General features: G+C 40.1%; 1 protein-coding gene across 1 annotated transcript in view; it reads right to left on the bottom strand.

The window, feature by feature from the left end:
- mllt3 (MLLT3 super elongation complex subunit) overlaps positions 1-17642 on the bottom strand; it is a 105782-nt gene that overhangs the window by 46262 nt on the left and 41878 nt on the right. The window contains exons 3-5 of the mRNA XM_078276458.1: positions 9721-9803; positions 8930-9073; positions 2293-2331 (exon numbers count right to left, since the gene is read on the bottom strand). Of these exons, the coding sequence (XP_078132584.1) occupies positions 2293-2331; positions 8930-9073; positions 9721-9803 (266 nt within the window). The remainder of the gene's footprint in view (positions 1-2292; positions 2332-8929; positions 9074-9720; positions 9804-17642) is intronic.

Here is a 17642-nt window from a genome sequence, read left to right on the forward strand (position 1 = left end):
TCAATGTTTGGGGCTAAAGTTCAATAAAGAGTACAAATGGTAAAGAAGAGAAAGTTTTGCTTTTTTTTGGTTACATAAGAAGCCGTTTTTTATTCATTATTGCAAGGAATTAAAAATGTTATTGCTCTGGTTTCACCACCAAAGCTTAGGTATCGTATTGCCACTGAAAGTTTCAAATGATATACAGACCTGTTCAAAAAAGAACTTAATTATGGCATTTCTGCTTTACGGTATTAGAATTAAAATCTAAAAAGAATTGTTTCAAATTTGGGCAGTACATCTATTTGCCTCCTTTCTAAGAGTGAGATGAGAGGGTTAATATCAAACTCTCTGTGTTTATTATGGAGTTGGAGTCAGGGTGTGGTAGCATAGAGACCTGTGTGTGTGTGTGTGTGTGTGTGTGTGTGTGTGTGTGTGTGTGTGTGTGTCTCTGTCTGTCTGTCTGTCTGTGCATATATACAGACAAATACATATATGACACATATCTTTGTTTTATCCACCCATAAACAGACATACTGTGCCCAGATGTTGTTTACCGAGAAATAGTTTTACATTTATGTTGTGTTAATTAGAGAGCTTTACAGCTGTTGGTACTAGGGCTGGGCAATATTGCTTATGAATAATATTTGATATTTTTAGGCTATACGATATTTACTCTGATATTTTTAAATTTTTCATAAAATAACATAACTATTTGAGTTAACCCTTTGATGCATAAGATCATACCAGTGTGATTATTCTAGTAAACTAATCTGAATTTAGAGGGAACACAGCTCGTATATGACATTACAGATTAATTATATTGTCCGAGTGACACTCTGAGGAACTCTGATGTCATCTTAGGGCTGGGCGATAAATCGATTTTATCGATTAACTCGAATGTGTAGTTAATGTCGATCTGTTTAAATGAAAATCGGTTTTCTCCTTAACATCCGCCGACGCTTCCCTCTGGGCTCCCGTAGCTGCGAACGGGCTCAGCCCTCCCCCGTGCGTAATGCGTTTGCCATAGAGATACACAAAGAACATGGCAGCGACAGGGACTAACATTAGTTATTTTCTTAACTAGTCGTTTCATTACTTACTAATAATACTAGTAATCTCCGCCGAAATGACCGGCAGCTCACGGTGCTCTGTCCCCGGCTGAGAGTCACCTATTCTTGGATAACTGAACCACCAGCACCATGCGGAGCACCATGACAGAGCACCAGAGGCGGTGTGGAGGAACTCTGTTGCGGCTCAACACATCTACTAAATGCCGCTGATACGACCGAGCTGTGACGGAGGTCTGTAGAGGCTTAAACAACTAGCAATCGGCGCTCTGTAGCACGAAGCTCCTCTTCGACGTTTTTTTTTACCGCTAGTTACTGAAGGAGCTTGCTACAGGTATGCTACATTCAAGAGACCATCGGATGTTAATGGGATGACGCAATAAAGTTAAAATGATTTGAACTTTTAGCGAGGAACGAGAAGTGAATTACCTGTAGGCCTGTGTGTGAAAACAGCTTTATCTCTCAAACACTCAACAAAATAAAGTTAAAACTTGTTTTTCTTTGTCATCTGCAGATTGATTTTAGGTAGGGTGGCAAAAAATCGATTTAAATCTTAAATTGGATTTTTTGTGAAAAAATCAGGGATTTGTTTTTTAGGCCATATTGCCCAGCCCTATGTCATCTTGAGGTGAAATTGGTCTAGCAATCATTTTGTAGCATATTTTGCAGAGGATTGTGGTTCCACATCTGCCCTCCTAAAACCAATCCAGATGATAGACACGTTCCGGGATCTAGTCTGGATCAACGGAAGTACATTTCCAGGATAATTGCCTGACATCCGTTGTGTTGCCGTTCTCAAACTCCGTTCGCAGATTTTGCAAGCTAGCAAGCTACATGCTGAAAATGGCAAGTTTTGAAGAACATTTGGATTGTGCAACAAGGCAGACCTGCTTGGTTCTTTCTTTCTTAAGAGTAATGACGTATTGCACTGCCATCTTCAATGCCAAGAGCCGCAAATGTCTACACAGCACACATTCAAACATCTAAAGCTGCCTGTTATTGAATACCTTGCAGTCATTACGGGGCTCGAACAATGGCCAGCATATGCAAGTCAAGACAACACAGCTGCTTCAGTGTTGGAGTGCCGAGGCACATGACGATAAATCTCTCAGCAATGATACAAGTACTGGTCTCATTAAACGAAAAGAAACTTGAAGCCACCTTATAGTGGTGTCCAAGTCGCTAGTCATCTTTAGACAAGCCGGTTTCATCCATGACCCCCAAAGCATGTTGGAAATCTTACTTTTGAGTCTTCTGAACTTCGTTTGTGAGGATCCCGTTGCTGTTAAAGAGAGGGACAACAAAAGAGATGGATAATCATTATTCACAGCTAAATTCAATAAAATACAAAGAATTTTAGCTTTGGCAAATACTTATTACATCATTAATGTCCAAAAATGTGAATAAGGTGTGGTAAAGTAAGTTTGAATTGAATGAAATTTAACAAAGTAATGTACTAAGATCTTTCACTAGTGAGACTTTCCTTCTGACAATAGAGTTGCGATATGGTCTATGTCAGCACTAGAGCCATTTTTTAGACTAAGAAGGGGCTGCAGGGCAAAGTAAATAGAGAGCACTCCAGTCATAAAACTTCCAGACCACAGGGGTCCTCTGGCAGGGGGCCAACGGACTGACTGCACCCAACACTGAGGAAGCAACTAGAGATGTCCTGATCCCAAGGATTGTATCTGGGCATATTTGATTGGCTAAAATAAAGCAATTCAAAATTTGAACCTTTTTATTGCTCTCCTTTACCACAGCCAGCATCTACACTGCAAGCATTTCGCTTCATATGTGAGTGAAAATAAGTGTGTGTGAACATGGAACATTATTTGGTTGCATGCACTGGTGATTGACTCTGTTCTGTTCTTTTTAAGAAACCCAGAGTCTGAGACTTCTCTCCTTGCCATCACAGAGGAACTCCTCTCTGCTAGAGTAGCCTCCCTCTCCTCAGTTGTCATTCTGCTCGATCTTTAGCTGCATTTGACACGCTGAACCACCAGATCCTCCTCTCCACCCTCCAACAACTACAAGTCTCAGGCTCTGCACTCTAAGCACAAGTCTTTGCGTGTCTAACTGACGGACTTGCCTACCTTGGCTCAGGTTCATCATACATCCAGGTCAATCCAGCTCATCCACTACACTCTGCTACTGCCAACCGGCTTGATACTCCCTTACTATGATGGAGGCCCAGCTCCTGTTCAACAAAATCACCACTGTTTGCTGTCCTGGCTCCACAATGGAGGAACAAGCTCCCCATTGACATCAGGACAGCAGAAACTCTACACATCTACCAAATAAAATAAATAAATGAAAACTTTCTCTTTTCTCTATCTCTTATTGTTTTTAAATGTAGCACTTTGCAATATCAAAAGGACTAGGCAGAAAACACCTGATGAGCACATCCCTAGCTGCCACTAAAGATAAACTTTACAACTATAGAGAACTTTAATGTGAGGATGCCAATGGTTAACCACAGAGAATAGTTTTGACCGGTTATACATGTCATTCTATAGGTTAAAATGAGAATAGCTGGTCCACCTTAAAGGTCAGTCCACCTTAAGTGAGCCTGTGCCGAAGTTGTCGCTAGCTTCGGGGCTAACCCACTTTTACTTTAATCAGGTAGCAGCATGACACAGGACCTTGGCTTGGGTCTTGAGGAGTTGTAGCATTTTTTCACTGACAAACAGCTTAAACCAGGGCTTCTCTAAGTCCAGACCCAGCTGCATCCAGACCCAACGGCAAGTCAATCCGGATCCAGCCCATTCCTCGTGTATGAAAACAACACGTTCAACAAGTGTTATATTTTATATTTTGAAATAAATGTTCTTTAGATCAATAAAATTGTTGGATATACAGTAGTGGTGTAACGGACTGTAGCTAATCCGTGATACTTTTTCAACTTAAATACATTTTTTTGTTAAGAGAGAAAGTAGGCTACAGAAAAAAGGTACCGTTACCAAAATTCAGCTACCCTCTATTGGTCCAAACGTTGACTGGGAAACCGGAGTACTCAACTTGAATGTTTGTTGCTTAAATCTTATTTTGTTATTGCCAATCGTTCCGGACCACTGATTTGAATAAAAATCAGATGCGGACCTTTGTGTAATAAGATTGAGAAGCCCTGGCCTAAACTACACACACACTGCACGGCTACGTTTACAGCTATAACGTTACTGCTAACTTCATACACATGCTCTCTCTCTCAACTGCACACTCGCTAACAGCACTCAGTTATTCCTTCAAGGAGTTTGCTACTTGTAAAACACATTTTAGTTAAAAAAAATACATCTTAAAAATGTGTGTAAAAGAATTTCCTCGATGCTTAGACCCAGCCAGAAGTCAACCTTGGCCCTCACTGGCAGAAACCTTGCAGCTCTGACCACTGACTGTTGGACAGCTTTTACAGACAAAGGCTACATCACAACTATGTGTGTTGTCATTGAAAGTTTTTTTTCTTAAAAATGAACTGGTTAGTTACCACTTAATGGGTGTTGGGCTATCAAAAGCATAATTAACTGAAACAGACATCCCTACTTTGATGGTTAGATCAGCTGATCTAACTGCTGCTAAATTTTAAGTAATTCATTCTGAATTGTATAGGTTTCATAAAATACTAACGCAAAAAAATTGCTGGCATCTATATGTTTTAACAAACTGTATATTGCAGAATAATTCGGAAATCAAATGATGAAATATACAAAAAGCAAAGACAACACTGGTCAAACAACAAAGCAGCCTCTTTTACTCGCAATTTGAAATATCATTTATTAAATGTGTGATTTAATGTTTTCCTATTACAGTACCAACTGTACCTGTCCATAATCATCTACAACACCACTTCTAATATTATTATTAATATCCAGTTTCATTCTTGAGGCCTATACTACGAAGCAAGATTTGGCGTTAACGAGGTAACTTCAGGTTCAACCCGGGGTTTTCTTTATCACGATGGTGGATCAGTTACCGGGTGAAATCGCCGTGGAAACTTATGCTGAACACCTAACCTGGTCGGGAGCAGGTTATGTTGGAGATTAGAGATCAACCGGTGTAAAAGCACCGCCTACCGACCAATCAATACTGATATTGATAAGTGTTGTGATTTACGCATTGACAGCGTCGGCTATTTTTTTGCCAGCTTTCCTTCCTGTTTTAGGAAGCAGCGACTGTATTGCGTTTTGCCTGTAAAACCGTGTCTGTGTTCGTCATATTTATGTAAAATTATAGTTTGCTCTTCTTATATAAAATATGCTGCTCTGGTAGATGTTTGCAATTGGTCGTGCTGCGCAAACACTCCCTCTTTCATGTGAACGCGCGCGCCGCTGGATTGGGAAACCCTGGGTTGATTGAACTAGTTGATAACCAGCGTCGTGACACAGGTTATGCGGGACCGCGGTTGTTAGGTTAGGTGAAGCCGGGTTACTAAAAGAAATCCAGGGCATGTTGATCTTGATTCGTAGTACAGGCCTTTGCTCTGCCTCAAACTTGATTATAACTGACTGATTATGATGTTTGTTTTTTTTGTTTTTGTCTGTCTTCGTTTTGTCAACTGTTGTGTCTAATTATGATTGTACAGTATATTTATTTATCGTTAAGGACCCCCTTGAAAACGAGATGCTGCATCTCAAGGGGTTACTCCTAATAAAAAAATTTCAACAATTTTCAACTGTCAACAAATCCCATGTGCAAAGCCCAACAAGCAATTCATTTTGTGACATGTTTGATGTTTGCTGAAAACTACAGTAACCAACTGTTTTAGAAAACTGTGGAGTCTTTAAAAGGAACTACATATTTGTAAAACATATAGCTCACAACATAAACACATCCCCTCCCCCCTGAACGCGCCCACTTGTCATCACCACCTACCCAGACAAAGATTAAGACAAGATGACATAACCATAATATTCAAGACAACACAACAAAATAACAACAAAGCAGACAACTGTAAACCAAATAGAACACATTATGTTTCTTTGACAACAATAAGCACATAGTATATGCCTCTCCACAGCACAAGCTTCTTAGGAGCCCTCCAGAGAGCTTTAGTACTTTCCCCACTTTCTAGTATAGACATCCAATCTGGCTTTTATATGAAATTTTTTCAAACGCTAGCCATCTCACAAGCTCACTCCTGGATTGACGGCACCCCTTCATTCCTCCATCCTTTTAAAATAATCTGTCTGGATACCATTAAACTAGTCTGGACCCAGCTTCTTATGTTTTTATCCATCCCGTTTAGGATTGACCCATCTCCCAGAATAAATACTGTTGGGCTGAATAGAACCTGTGTCCCTGCAATCTGACATTGGTTATCATGTATCCGGTCCAAAATTACTGGACCTCATCACAGGCCCATAAGACATGCAGTAATATCGTCCTCTGTCTTACATTTCCAACAATTTGGTCTTTCAGACCAATTCTAAACAATCTGGAGGGAGTCCAATTGAAGCGATGCATAATCTTGAACTGAATGAGGCGCACCCTCACAGCGCTTGACAGTTGTGTTCAGAATAATATCAGTGTGTTTAAAAAAGTGAATAATGCTCAAAAACCTTAGAATAGCTTTTAATTCCATAATATCAATGCATTGGGAACACTGCTGCACATTCAATTCCAAATCAAAACATTACCAAAATTGAAGAAAAAGGAATATTAGGCTGTTCAGATGTCTCAAGGGTTTGCTTTACTTTGAATCACTGCACTAATATTTAGTTGCATAACCATTATTTCTGAGAACTGCTTCACATCTGTGTTGCATGGAGTCAACCAACTTCTGGCACCTGTGAACAGGTATTTCAGCCCAGGACGATTGAACTACATTCCACAATTCCTCTGCATTACTGGGTTTTGCCTCAGAAACAGCATTTTTGATGTCACCCCACAAGTTTTCTATGGGATTGAGGTCTGGGGATTGGGCTGGCCACTCCATAACATTAATCTTTGCTCGCTTACTGGTGTGTTTTGGGTCATTGTCTTGTTGAAAGACCCATTTCAAAGGCATTTCCTATTCAGCATAAGGCAACATGACCTCTTCAAGTATTTTGATGTATTGAAACTGATCCATGATCCCTGGTATGCGATAAATAGGCCCAACACTACAGTATGAGAAACATCCTCATAACATGATTTTTGCACCACCATGCTTTACTGTCTTCACAGTGTACTTTAGCTTGAATTCAGTGCATGGGGGTCGTCGGACAAACTGTCTGCGACCCCTAGACCCAAAAAGAACAATTTTGCTGTCATTGGATTTGGATCTGTCCAAGGTTTCTCCCTAAAAGGAAGTTTTCCTCACTACCCGAGGTTTCTCCCTAAAAAGGAAGAAACCTAAATGCTAAATGCTTGCTCTTCGGGGAATTACTTTAATGGTTGGGTCTTTGTAAATTATAGTGTGGTCTAGACCTACTCTATCTGTAAAGTGTCTTGAGATAACTCTTGTTATGATTTAATACTATAAATAAAATTGAATTGAAATGCAGAGCTCTCTTTTTAGCAGCCTTCTCCTTGAATTACAACCCCCTAGCTTTACTCTGTAAGCTGTTTTTAAAAGATTTACGTCTTCAGTAGGAACCAACGGGCTGAGAGCCACAGGGAAGACAGTGTTGTCCACAGGACTGTCCCCAAATCAGGATTTGCCTTGCGCTTCCCTCCATTTCTACCACCCGTCTCTACTTCCATCACAGTTAGTTTTGTGGTTAGGTCATTTTGAGACAAGACTGTAAAGTTTACAGCCTGCCATACTGTTGTTCAATCATTCTGTTGTGTGTACAATGACACATCTAAAAAAACTAAGTGCAGTGATTCAACTTGGAGTCTTCTCGACTCAGGCTCAAATCATGGACTTTTAGGGGGCACCCCTACATTGTTGGTTCAAGTTGTTTTTTCATGGGATAAGTTGACAATAAGAAATATTATCAGCCTGCTGTATGAGTGACTTGTCTCAAACACTTAAAGTGCCCATATTATTAAAAAAACACTTTTTCTGGGATTTGGGGTGTTCTTTTGTGTCTCTGGTGCTTCCACGCGCATACAAACTTTGAAAAAAATCCATCCATGCTGTTTTGAGTGAGATACGGTTTCTGAATGTGTCCTGCCTTCAGTCTCTGGGTGAGCTGTTCAAAATCAGCACGGCTTGTGACGTCACAAGCCGAAACGAGCTGGTTAACCGCAACCGTTAAATCGTAGCGTTAGCATGCTACTTCGTTCTCAATAGCAAAGCACTGCTACAACACACACAAGTTCACCATAATCTACAAAAGAACTACTTACATGTGCACCCTCATTTAGAAGTCTCCCAGCTAATTCTGCCTTGTAACTGACCGAAGTTGGAGAAACAGCCTCTCTTTTACTGTCTATGGAGCTAGCTAGCTGACATGATCTACATCTGAGCTACTGAGCATGTGCGAGTGCAATCAAAGATAGTACAGAAGAAGAAGAAAAGAGGTCTCACTCTGTAGCTAAAACAGAGACCAGCTGAAAAGAGGATCTGCAGCAGTGAGAGAGAGCTGTGCAGTACAACAAAAATATGGTGTTTTTTGAAAATTAAACCATGCAAACCTATTCGGGTACAACCTTAAAATACAATTATGAACCTGAAAATGAGCATAATATGGGCACTTTAAGGTACCCTTAGCTAGGCACTAGACCTCAGTTACAGATGTACTGGTCTAGATCTACTGTGGCTGAAGAAAGGCAGGTTGGTTGTGTAGAACTTTATGTATGTGTGACTATATTAGTCTGTACAAGAGTGTTTCTGATGACACAGCAATGCTCCTTAGAACTCCATCGACTTTCCCCGGAAAAATAGAGATGGAGGTTTTTCCTCCTAAGCAGGCTGCAGTAGAAGTTTCTGTATAGGATTAAGAAATGTAATCTCCTACCCCTCCGGCTTTCAGTAGCTTCCTACGAAACTCCTCTGTTGGGTTGTTGAAGGTGAGCTTCTCACAGCGAAGATGATTGACCGGTGGGTGGCCCTCCAGGTGGAGGAACAGGTCGTAATCAAAGCGAACTTTCTTCGGTTCTTCCTGAGAGAAAAAAGAGAGAGTGTCTATCAGGACTAACTATTTTCTTTTATCAACCCCACTACACTGCATCACTTGAACACTGCATTTAGATCCAAACTACAAGTAATTGTTGAAGTAACTTCTGGTTCTCCACAAAGATAGAAAGGTCGACAAAAATCAAATTGATATGCTTTCACAGTTTAACAATGACAGACTAGTGTAGACATTTTCAAGCTACCCCAGTGTGAGGAAACTGCCAAAATGACACAGAGCGTCTGTGGGGGTCTGCTCTTGTTCTTGTTCATAGTTTTTACACTACCACATTGGCATTTATCACTTTTATGACATGTGTTCTATTTAGTCTTGGCATGAATGTCTTTAACTTTGTGTCGTGTTGCTGTTGTGTCTTGACCAGGGCTCTCTTTAGAATGAGACCCTGTGTCTCAATGACCTGTCTAAATTAAGGTTAAATAAAACAAGGTCCACAGATGTCTAGGCTTATAAATAAACCCAAAAGCAAAAACCTCCTCACTGAAAAACTACAGCAAACTACTGTCAAACCAAAACAAACCTGGTGGAACAAGCAGATTAAGAAATAAAAAGAAATGAATCCAGTGTTAAAGATGTAACACATGTAGTTTGCTGGTGAGTAAAGTTGTTAAATGTACCTTATTTTTGAAGTAAACTTCAATAGGTAAGATGAAGCCAGCGTATCCAGACTCCTCCACTTTGTACGGTGGATCCTTGCACACTGAAATTAAAGAGACATTTGCCATTAGAGAGGCCATCAACCTTCAAAACAGAGAGACTGGTTTAAATTCATTTAGTTCTATAAAATGCAAAGCAGCTGCTTCCATTCAAGCACTGTTGGGTGCACCGTAGCGCAACACTTAACAGTCCTCATAACCATTATTAAAATGATCACATTTTCTCACTATTCTGGACACAAAGATTAGGTGAAGAAGTATATGAAAATATATGTGACTGTTGCCTTTGATTCTCAAAGTCTCGTCACTAAATGAACTGAACCACTAAACCTGCATCTCCATTCTCTTGAGATCTCATTAACACCCATTTCCAATGTGATATCAACACAAAAACTGGGGCTTAAATTGTGACCAGGGCCTTTAAGGTTTGTGAATCCACCCAGCTCATGACAAGGTGAAGACCTCCCCCCTCATTCCCATGGGCCTTTAAAGACAAACAAAGTCTACTAGAGCGCAGGTGTTCTTCCCTGGAGGTGTGCGTTTGTCAGCCTGGCTCCCAGTGGACGCTGCAGAAAAGTACCAATTAAGTCCATGTATGTGGAGACCTGACTGTGTTTACTGGAAGAACAGATAAAGGCAGGTCTTAGCTTTGCTTCATCATTGCATAATGCCACTCTGTATGAATGGAGGATATTTAAGATGTCACAAGTCGATAGCAACCAAAGTGAAATGTAAACATTATGAAAAACTCTTTCCAGTGAATAAAAAAAAAAAAAAAAGCCTCGACATTCTTTGGACATCTTATTTTTTAATTTTTGACAAATTCCTGTTTCATGTACGTTTTCAGAATTTTAATACCGACTTGGTATCGAAATACCGGTTCTTGTGACATCCCTAATCACGACGTCTCCCAGACCAAAAGCTAGCTACCCGCCAGGCTAAGCTAAGTCAGTTATCCTAAAGAAACCAGGGGTCTGTCCCAACTAGGGTTCAAAGCCGCAAAGCTGGAAACGTAACACTAATCAACTGGAAAAAGTCTGTCTGATAGAACGTGATTTACATCGATTTAAGGGTTCTTGGATACACACAGTGTGTTGCCAATGCATGACATGCAGGCTCTACATGCAGAACAAACCTCCAATCACAATCAAAAGCAGGCCCTGCTAGTCGACCACAACCTGAAACTGAGCGAGGAACAGGAGGGTAGCAACATAATGCAGCCCCTTTATTTTAGGGGGCGCAACATGCATGCCTCAATAATAGCACTGACTTTAGCCTGGATTGATAGTATTATATGAATACAATGGTGTTATGTGAGTCAACCAGTGTATTTAACTACCTAATTTCCCTCTCCCAAATCACATCAAAAAGAAAAAGTCATTTTTATTTTGTGTGTAGATTCACTCCTTTACAAAATCACCCCAGTAATTTGAGCTATTCAAGTCATCTCGTAAGAATTACAGTATTTCTTCATATATATAGCACACGAAAAAATATATTTCGCAATATCAGTTTTTTCCAAGCCCTAGCCAATACCCAAAGCCCAGGTATTGGTAATGAAAAAGTTGGATTGCTGCATCCCCATCCAGAAATTTGAAGTGAGGCTATAATGTCACATCTATAGTTAATTTGCTCTGGTTCGAATCAGTTGATGAGTTTGTAAACTTGGAGCAATTTCCCCTTGGTTTGGTTTGGTTTGACACCTGGAAAACTCTTAAGCGTACCAAAATGCGTCATTAACCACGCAAGAACGTGTGTTCTTATTGGTCGGATGTGTCTGGGACGGGGGCAAGAAAGTAAATACAGGAAGAAGGTCCTGTGTTCTGGACATTTCCATGGTCAAACCAGCTCATTTCATTTAAATAATCAGACATTGTTTTGCGAGCGACTTTACTACGTCTGCTCTGCTCACAGAGACTTTGCTCTGCTCTGCTGCAAAGCACACCTGACTACAGGAGATATTAGCTCTGACTAGTGGAGTACACCTACAGTAGTTGGTGCAGTTTGAGGTCGGATCATGTTCTCACCACAAACGAACCGCTCCAGAGTTGGAATGAAAGCGTACCGAGACCACCTCATCAAGCAGGTCTGGTATAGACTGACAAGCCAGACCCACATCAAGATGTTGGGTCTGGGAACACAGCATTGGCAGGGCTCAATCCGAGGGGCGGGATAAACGGTTGTCTTTCAAATTCCCTCTGCACGCAATAGAATAGCGCTACAACCAACTAGAGCAACGAAGAAGGTATCTGGTCTGCAAAACTCTGAACACATCTTCCTTTTTTAAGAATGACTTCAGTGCCGTTCTTTGTTCTTTTCTCAAAGAAAAGCTTAACTCCAAATCTTCCAGAGTAACAGCCAAAGCCGATTCGAAAGACCGCTGTTGGCCAGCAGCAGCAGCAGTCATTTGTTTTCAAGTAGCAGGGAATTCACGCAGAACCGTCGCAACTCTGCCATCATTATGTTAAACCTGCCCACCGACTCTACACACGATGTGATTGGCCTGATTAGAGTTTGGTTTTTCCAGCTCGCAAGCCAACGGAGAGTTGCTAGATGACCCTGGCTGCAAATTACATTTGCTGCCGTTAGGGTGTGTCTAGATTTCTAGGCTAGGTTTGGTAGACTTGTTTGGTCCGCTTTTGGTGCCCATCCGAGTGTAATTGCTGCGTTCTCACCCGCCCAAACGAACTGCACCAAAAACCAAGTCTAGTGAGATTAAGCCAAACTAAAGTAGGCAGGTGTGAAAGCCCCCTTAGTTAAAGGGTATCTACCATTTATTTTTTTTTAAACCTGGACCCCATTTCCCCATGCATTTGTGTCTAATAGATTGATGTGACCAAAAGTCTTTGAATTTAGTCCAGTTTTGAGCGAGATCGCAGTGATGGGCAGGCACGAACCGAGCTTCAATGTAACCTAATGGGGCAATTGTGCAGCCTTGCTTTTTGTCCAATAAAAGTGATTTTTTTTTTTGCTACTGACAAGCTCAGATTGTTACTAAAAGTGTCTGACAACATTATCAAACTCAGGACGTGACTTTTTGTCTGAAGACAGCAGTGTGGAGAATAGAACGCGAGACGAGAAAAAGGTGTTCAGGTAGTCTATGGAGTAGACTACAGAAATCACAGGGTCCTGTTAGATAAAAGATTGTCAGTGCCATGGCTCAATATTCAAATGATTTCGACAATGTTGATGAGGTCGTTATAACTGGATGGCGCCCGTATTCATTTGAGCTGCTTCCCTGGTCCACACGCAGTGAGATAATATCCAACACCACATAAAACATTAAACGGCAATTAGGTCTTAAACTAAGCACTATTTTCATTATCAGGTAATCTGCTAATTATTGTCTTGATCAATTGATTAGATGATTGTGTAGTCGATTCAGCTCTGATGGCAATAGACAACTATTGTTGATGAAGAAAATTCATTCCTGACCTTGGAGACCGTAGTTTGACAAAAAAATGAACTCAAGGTCCACTTACTCACGTTTTCTGGAACTTTCATCCATATATCAATGTCTTCCCCCGGAGTGCTCATTAAATCAAAATGGATCAACTTGCTCTGAGTAAACACTCATAAATTAATTCACGTTTTCATCACAACTACCTAATTACCAATTATCAGTTATGATCATTCAATTTATTGTTACCATTTTATAATCACTATAAAAACAAAATACATAAGATATATATCTCTATATATCTCTATATATATCTCATATATATATATATATATATATATATATATATATATATATATATATATAAATAAACATGCCATAATATTGTTTTGAATCATACTGCTCTAGTATTATTATCATCAATATTAGATCAATGAAATGTCCTGTATCATAATTCATGTGTGAATTGATGTTTTCATATCTCAAGTGAAACTAAATATTTTAAACCACATAAGCCAAAATTTGTGTTTACGGTATTCACAACTGCAAAGGAAGTGCATAACAGAATAAAATGACTGTATTTATTATTTAATAATCTGAATATGTCTGATACTGATAGAAACTTCAGTTCTCGATAGGTACTCAAAAAGTATTTGGTCCCATACTCAATCCTGAAGTGAACACAGTAGGCTGCTGTAGAACAAGAAACATAAAGGAAATCTCAAAGGAAAAACGTGATGAGTTTCTAAGCATACAACTGACAACTTGGCTTCCAGTGAGGCAGGAGACCTTAGGAATACCTGGAGTCATCCTCAGCACTGACTGAGCAGGCTTTGGCACCCATCTAATCATCACTGTGCTGGATTGTTTCATGTTGAAGCCCCGCCTCTTCAGGGAGCAGCAGTGATTGATGGCTCGGCTGACTGCGCTGAGGTCGACCTCACCGCTGGGGCCAGGCCATCCAAAACCCAATACCACTGAGAAAATATTATGGGTTAGAGTTAATTGTGCAAGTGGGTCAGGTTCAATTACAGCCAGCTAAAAGAGCCCATTCACCACCACACCTTTATATAAACCGGGTGGCGAGGGAAAAGGGCTGAACCACCCCATAATGGAAAGAAAAATTCACACTCAGGCACATCTGTTGGTATATGTTTCTTATTTGCATGGATCACTGGGTAGACGTGATGTCATGTTGAAATATGTTCAGTGCAGCAACAGTACACAATGTAAACTAATATGCTGTACTTGGATATTTTTAGATTCCTTAAATTGGCAAAACAAAGAATTGTTAACAAGAGTTGTACTGAGCGGGACATTTTACTGTTTCTTGTAAGCACTCCCTGATGGAAAAACTCTGCAATGGAGACACTGTTTCTAACTGACCTCTAACATATGTTTGGCATTTCTGTGCTGACATTTCTGGTTACTTATTAGCTAGTGCTGGGCAGTCTACCGCCTCAACCGGTATACCGGTCTTAATTTCCCGAATGATAGGAATTTTTGACATACCGATTCACCGGTGCACAGCCGTGGAGAGTGCTGTAAATTCAAACTGCGAGTGAATTGCAAAAGGGACCCCTGTTTACTGCATACCCTTCTCACTCAGGGTTGTAACGGTATAACAAAACAATTAATAACCCACTAACTCTCTTTAACAGGGTAGAACACCGTGGGACACAATTTGTGGAACGAACAATATGTAACACTAATAATTGTTTAAAATTTATACTGCCAAACAGCATGCTGGGTAACATTATAGCTGCTAGCTAGCCAGATAGCATAAGCGTCTGTTAAGCTGGGAGAGGCTCCGGTCGCTACTGCACATTCAAGAACAGAGAAGAAAGATAGAGGATGAAGAAAGACCGGAGAAAAAGCAGAACGTGTGCCCAAGAGAGGAACCATCTGCTGTTCCCAAGTTTTTTAATTAAAATAAAAAAAATCGTACTTCATTTAGCACTGGCTAAATGAAGTACGATTTTGCTTGCTGGTCGTGCTAACGTTATTCTGTCACCTCAAGCATGCAGCGGACCGACATTACAAACGCAATAACAATCCACCTACGGTCCCGCTACAGACTGTCGAATAAGACGGTTCAGAGCAGTGATTCAAACACTGGATTTAAGATACGTCTTGTCTTCTGCCAAACTAGTATCCAAACATTATATCAATCACACTGAAGCAAGCTGACAGCGGCGCTACGTTCAGTCGCCCACATTTCTACAACAACCTAACGTTACCTGTGGCCAAGATAGTGTTTATAAAACTATCTTACAATATTTGAAAAGTTTTGAAAAGGAAGCAATGTTAAATCTGTTGGTATATCTATTTAATTGAATTTATTTTACTACTTTGCACAATAAAAATAGTTTACAGTAGATTCTGTAACTGTTTCATGCATTCTAATTTCCTTCATATATTGTATAATGTTGTGGAGCAAGCAAACTCTTTAGTAATCAAAGCTTTTAGTAAACATGATGACATTGAAATTATTTTTATATTCTATGTACTCCTGACAGTATAATTAGCCATTATAAACCTATATAAAGGTCCAGTCATGCAAAAGAAAGAAAATACCGTCATATACTGTGAAACTGCCAGAGTCATAAAAAATACAGTGATACAAATGCAATATTATTAGCAGACATATATGTTCGAAGCTGAGAAAATACAAACCCTGGAGACCTAGTGGTTTAAGGTGCTGACAATAAACAACAATGTCCCCAGTTCTTGTCCAGCCAGGGACATTTGTTGCATTTAATTCCCTATCTCTCTCATTTTCTCTTTCAAGTACCACAGAACTAATTGTCAAAAAATGCTGCATTAAACCTAAGTAGCCACAACTGTCACATCATATATTGCAACCTGCAAATAACCATTAATGTTAAAACAGTGCTTGATGCAGTTGGTCCAATTAAAACCAGGAAACCTACAATAAAGGCTGGAAAGATAGAATTGCTGAACTAATTTTAGCATGTTTTAAAGGTAGCACCTCCCTGACCTGTAAACAAATAAGTTATTAAAAAAATATAAAATTTAGCAATACCACTTCAGCACTGAACACTATCTGACTACTGTCCAAACTCTCAAGTGGTGTTGTAACTCAACATAAATAGAATCTTTCCCTCTCCACAGATGTCAAGTCACAGGTCAAGTTATGGTTAAAATGAGAGAAAATGCTCGTAGCTTTATGAAGACATAAGAGAAAGCCAGCTAATGTGAAGGGGAAGTCAGTGCAGCGTCTTGGCTGGGGTTCAGTAGTTCAGGTTGAAAAGGTTACCATTATCTGAAGGAGCGTCTGAGAGGCCGAGATGCACAATACAACCACTGACCTGTAACAGAAAACCTGCCAGTGGTCACAGAAGCTTTCAAAGAGGGACAGGGCCGTGTCGTTCATTAACAAGGCCTTGGTTTAAACCAAGGTGCCAATCACAGAACAATGCCAGTCACTATGTATTAGCCCTTTCTAAACAGACTGGTTTGTAATGAGGCCAGGCTAGATGACAGGCCTGACCATAAAACAAAAGACAAGACAAGACAATTAGTAATTCTTTAGTGAGGCTTGTGGCTCAAATATGAGCTCTTTCCACTCGCTGATTCATCTCAGCATCATATGCAGCCTAGAGAAAGAACAAGCATGGTTATCTAATAATTTAATTGAATATTTATATCAAGCAGAGAACACTGACAAGTTTAAATTTGTTTGTTGTGCTGTTCTTTGTGCCAAAGAAACAAACATCTTCATTATAAGAAAATTACTCAACTGTTTGAAAAGAAAACTGCTTCAAACACCTGTTTAGCCTGCTATACAACTACCTATACTGTAGTATAGGGTTGGGCGATGTCCCCTAAATTAAACTAATAAAAAGAAAAAGAAAAAAAAGAAATTCAAATGGCAGATACCGTGAGTGCACGGAAAATACTGAGCATCCACGTGTTCCAGACACGTTTTTGACTACTTTTTTTTTTTTTTTAAAGGGTGTGCACCCGTGAGCAACATAAATCGGCGCATATGGTAGAGGAAGACTGACAGCTCTAATATACATATTATAATTTATTTACAAGACTGTCAAGGGAGACGGGTATCTCTCTGCCCTGTCAAACGCTGCTTTACCTCTCCTTTGCCTGCTCCGTGGCCGTGTATGAGTGACAGCCCGGTTAGCAAGCTTGTTACATTACGCCCGCAATCTCTTGTGGAGCGGTGCTCTAGTGGGGCTTTATTTTACGTTGAAAAAGCCCAGTAAAACTGCAACCCACCATTGACTCAAAATAAAACTTTCCTCTTATTTGTGAAATAAGCATGTGACCCGTTTCAACTCCACCCCTCAAAGAATCGGAATCGAGAATCGATAAGAACTGGAATCGAAAGGAAGAATCGGAATTGGAATCAGAATCATTAAAATCAAAACGATGCCCAACCCTAATTATAACTTTGAAAAACCACAGGTTCCAGTTAATCTTATAATGGATGTGTGTGTTGTGT

Source organism: Sander vitreus, chromosome 19, assembly GCF_031162955.1.
Source record: "Sander vitreus isolate 19-12246 chromosome 19, sanVit1, whole genome shotgun sequence".
In the NCBI taxonomy this organism is placed as follows: Eukaryota; Metazoa; Chordata; class Actinopteri; order Perciformes; family Percidae; genus Sander; species Sander vitreus.